The sequence below is a fragment of the Laccaria bicolor genome, genomic scaffold (assembly GCF_000143565.1).
Source record: "Laccaria bicolor S238N-H82 LACBIscaffold_1 genomic scaffold, whole genome shotgun sequence".
Taxonomy (NCBI): Eukaryota; Fungi; Basidiomycota; class Agaricomycetes; order Agaricales; family Hydnangiaceae; genus Laccaria; species Laccaria bicolor.
Window position 1 is genome coordinate 2,501,726 of NW_001889872.1, and position 3,678 is coordinate 2,505,403.

General features: G+C 44.6%; 1 protein-coding gene across 1 annotated transcript; it reads left to right on the top strand.

The window, feature by feature from the left end:
- Window positions 1-1,234: 1,234 nt before the first annotated feature.
- LACBIDRAFT_321176 (uncharacterized protein) lies at window positions 1,235-2,278 on the top strand (the record flags this gene model as incomplete). Its single annotated transcript, XM_001873558.1, has 6 exons — window positions 1,235-1,275; window positions 1,388-1,391; window positions 1,518-1,683; window positions 1,888-1,960; window positions 2,098-2,133; window positions 2,266-2,278. 6 exons carry the CDS (start codon window positions 1,235-1,237, stop codon window positions 2,276-2,278), a joined length of 333 nt encoding a protein of 110 aa, XP_001873593.1.
- Between the last annotated feature and the right edge of the window lie 1,400 nt (window positions 2,279-3,678).

Here is a 3,678-nt window from a genome sequence, read left to right on the forward strand (position 1 = left end):
CCTTCACAGATTTCACATGTGAAACTAAAGTGATCAGCAAAACACACTGATAACCATCACAACCCTCTCCTTTATGTTCAACCTCCCTCTATCTCAACCAAACTGACTTTGTCCCCACAGCTGTGTAATCCTCATTCCAATTGCAGTTGTTTTTGACTGCATGTACATCAGTACTTTACCATCCCCCACATAATCCACATGGACTCCACTGGATTCCACTGGACTTCACTACATACTGGCAATATCCACAAAACTGGACTCCACTGGACTGCAAGCACAAATCTGGACTGGACTGGACTGGACTGCAAATCACAAAACTGGACTCCACTGGACTCTCCCAACACAAAACTGGACTGGACTGGACTGCCACAGACCTAAGTTAATCCAGAATTCCTGAACTTAGACTTCAAAACAAAAAACAAAATTGAAGTATATTTATTAATTAAATTAATTAAATTTACTAGATTCTATGTTACAGAGAGGGGGGAGGGAGGGGGAAGGGAAAGGGGGGGGGAAGAGAGGAATAGAGGGGGGAGGGAGCAATGAAGGGGTAAGGAAACAGAGGCGGGGAGAGAGGAGCAGGAAAGGGGGAGGGGGGAAAGGGGGGAGGGAGTGAAGGGTGGGAGAGAGTGGAGGGGAGTGGGAGTGGTGAAGAAAGGAGGTAGTGATGGGGGGAGAGAGGGGAAGGGTGGTGCTGCTGGGCCCTCATCACCATTCCACACTGGCATTGGCGGTGGTGGGCGCTTGTTGTTTTCGTGGGCGTATTGTTTTTCAGGTGTGGTGGGGGTGGGGTTTTCGTGGGCACTCGTTTGTCGTCGTCACATCTTGTTGTTGTTGTTGTATCTCATCATTGTCCTCACATGTCCTTGTGTTGTTGTTGTCATGTGTTGTCGACCCCACGTGTAGTCGTCATCACATGTCGTTGTCGTTATCACGTGTTGTCATTGTCATGTGTTGTCGTCTCAGCATGTAGTTGTCGTCCTTGTGTGTCATCGTCCTTGTGTGTTGTCATCCTTGTGTGTCATTGTCCTCCTCGTGTGTCGTCGTCATTGTCGCGTGCCGCTGGCGCCTGTCGTGGTGAGAACGGGGCATTGGGGTGGTGGGGCATACATACCCTTGGCCCATGACATGGCAATGTCATTGGCGTGGGCGTCGTTGGCGTGGGCAGTGTTAGAGGGGAGTGGTGAAGGGTGGTGGTGGTGGAAGGGAATGGGATGGTCACAGAAGTGTGACCATGCTGCAAACAGGAGACATGATGATATGGCACACCCTCAAGTAAGTCACGTGACCTCACCCTGCAGACTGAACAAAATCATGAATCCTTATTGCAGCTATCACTGACCCACACTACATGTAAATTATAACCTTTCCATTCATTGATCAATAGAATTGTAAGTCTAGCTTGTTGATTGTATGGTTTATTTTCACTTTTTTAGTAGTATTCATATATAATACTAATAATATACTGGAATCACTGGAATCCACTGGACTCCACTGGACTCTGACTGGACTCATAGTCCACTGGACTGGGACTGGACTCAGGAAAGTGGCTTGCAGTCCAGTGGGAGTCCACTGGACTGGACTGGGCATTCTGCCAGCCAATCTGGCCTGGTAAGAGGGCCACTGGAATCCACTGGAGTACACTGGAGTACACTGGAGTCCATATGGATTACGTGGGGGAGGGTAAAGACCTCCGTGTACATGCACACCAGGTGGGACCACATGAAATATTCTTTCAACACCAAGGGGACAAGGCTCCCTCCACATTGTGCATTGGTGCAGTTGTGTTCTTGAGTCCATTTGTCAAGTTGGATAGCACCTACACAGGAATGAAGGAGCATGGCACACTTGTTTTCCACAATTTCAGACAGTAAATACATAAAATAGGTGTTTACCGCACATCTGAACTTCCCAACTTCTTTCTGAGTGCTATTTGGCTTATTGGAAGGACTATGTTAGAGTAGGTCACAAAAAAAGCTTCAACCCCCAAGCTGAGGCAATACACTAATGATACAGACATGGCAGATAGTTTAAATAAGATTAACTTCACTATACAACTTTTTTTTTTGCACAATTTATTATTGCATCTGGCATTAGTGTTGCCGCGGCTCGGCTAGCTGAGAGCCAGCTTATGTAAGCCAGCTAAATTTCCTTAAGTGGCTCGGCTCTGCTTTTAGCTGACCCAAAGCCGGCTCAAGCCGGCACATAATTCTCAAAGTGATGTGACTATAAATCTGGGTAAATTAGATGCTGTCTACCTGATAGATACACAGTGTAATGTATATTTCGAGCATAGAACTATAATAGAAACCAAAGGATTATGAAAATAAATAAAAATTCGCAAAGAAAATAGGGGAGGATGTGAGATAGCATAGAAATAGGAGCATGTATGGATGTCATCTCTTCAGCTCCTTCAAATACGACTAGAATACAATGTAAACGAGCCTTCAGTGAAGAAAAATGGTGGAAAGCTGACTGAGATACAGCTCAACTCCCCCCAAAAGAGAAAATGTAACATATCTCCGGAACGCGGACACGCAAACCTCTCGTCTCTTCGGGACCTTCAAACGACACTAGAATACATTTTAAACGAGCCCTAGATCATAAGAAATGATGGAAATTTGACTGACCTAGGGTACTCACTCCCCAAAACAGAAAATGTAACATATCTCTGGAACGCGGACACGCAAACCTCTTGTCTCTTCGGGACCTTCAAACTACACTAGAATATGTTTTAAATGAGCCCTAGATCATAAGAAATGATGGAAATTTGACTGACCTAAGGTACTTGCTCCCCAAAACAGAAAATGGAAGATATCTCCAGAACGCGGACACGCAAACCTCTCGTCTCTTCGGGACCTTCAAACGACACTAGAATATGTTTTAAACGAGCCCTAGATCATAAGAAACGATGGAAATTTGACTGACCTAAGGTACTTGCTCCCCAAAACAGAAAATGGAAGATATCTCCAGAACGCAGACACGCAAACCTCTCGTCTCTTTGGGGCCTTTAAGCTACACTAGAATATGTTGTAAATGAGCCTTAATGAAGGAAGCGATGGAGAATTTGACAAAGATAAGAGTACATGCATCCTGAAAACAGAAAATGGAAGATATCTCCAGAACGCGGACACGCAAACCTCTCGTCTCTTCGGGACCTTCAAACGACACTAGAATATGTTTTAAACGAGCCCTAGATCATAAGAAACGATGGAAATTTGACTGACCTAAGGTACTTGCTCCCCAAAACAGAAAATGGAAGATATCTCCAGAACGCAGACACGCAAACCTCTCGTCTCTTTGGGGCCTTTAAGCTACACTAGAATATGTTGTAAATGAGCCTTTAATGAAGGATGGTGATGGAGAACTCACAAAGATAGAGTACACCATCCTGATGAATCATGAAACTTAGCATGACAGATATCTCAAAAATATGATGGCAGATGCCTCTCGTCTCTTCAGGCCCTGAAATCGACATCAAATAGCTGGTAATCAACACTTATTTGGTAGAAAACGGTACAGAACTGACCAAGATACAAAATAGCCTCATGGTGTCTATCCAGCACCTATTACATGTCTCTTAGGGCTATTATTGGGCTATTCTGGTACCCATTCTTACGTTATACTATGTGGAGTTCATTTACAATTGATATGGTACACTACTCAAGTTTACGGTTA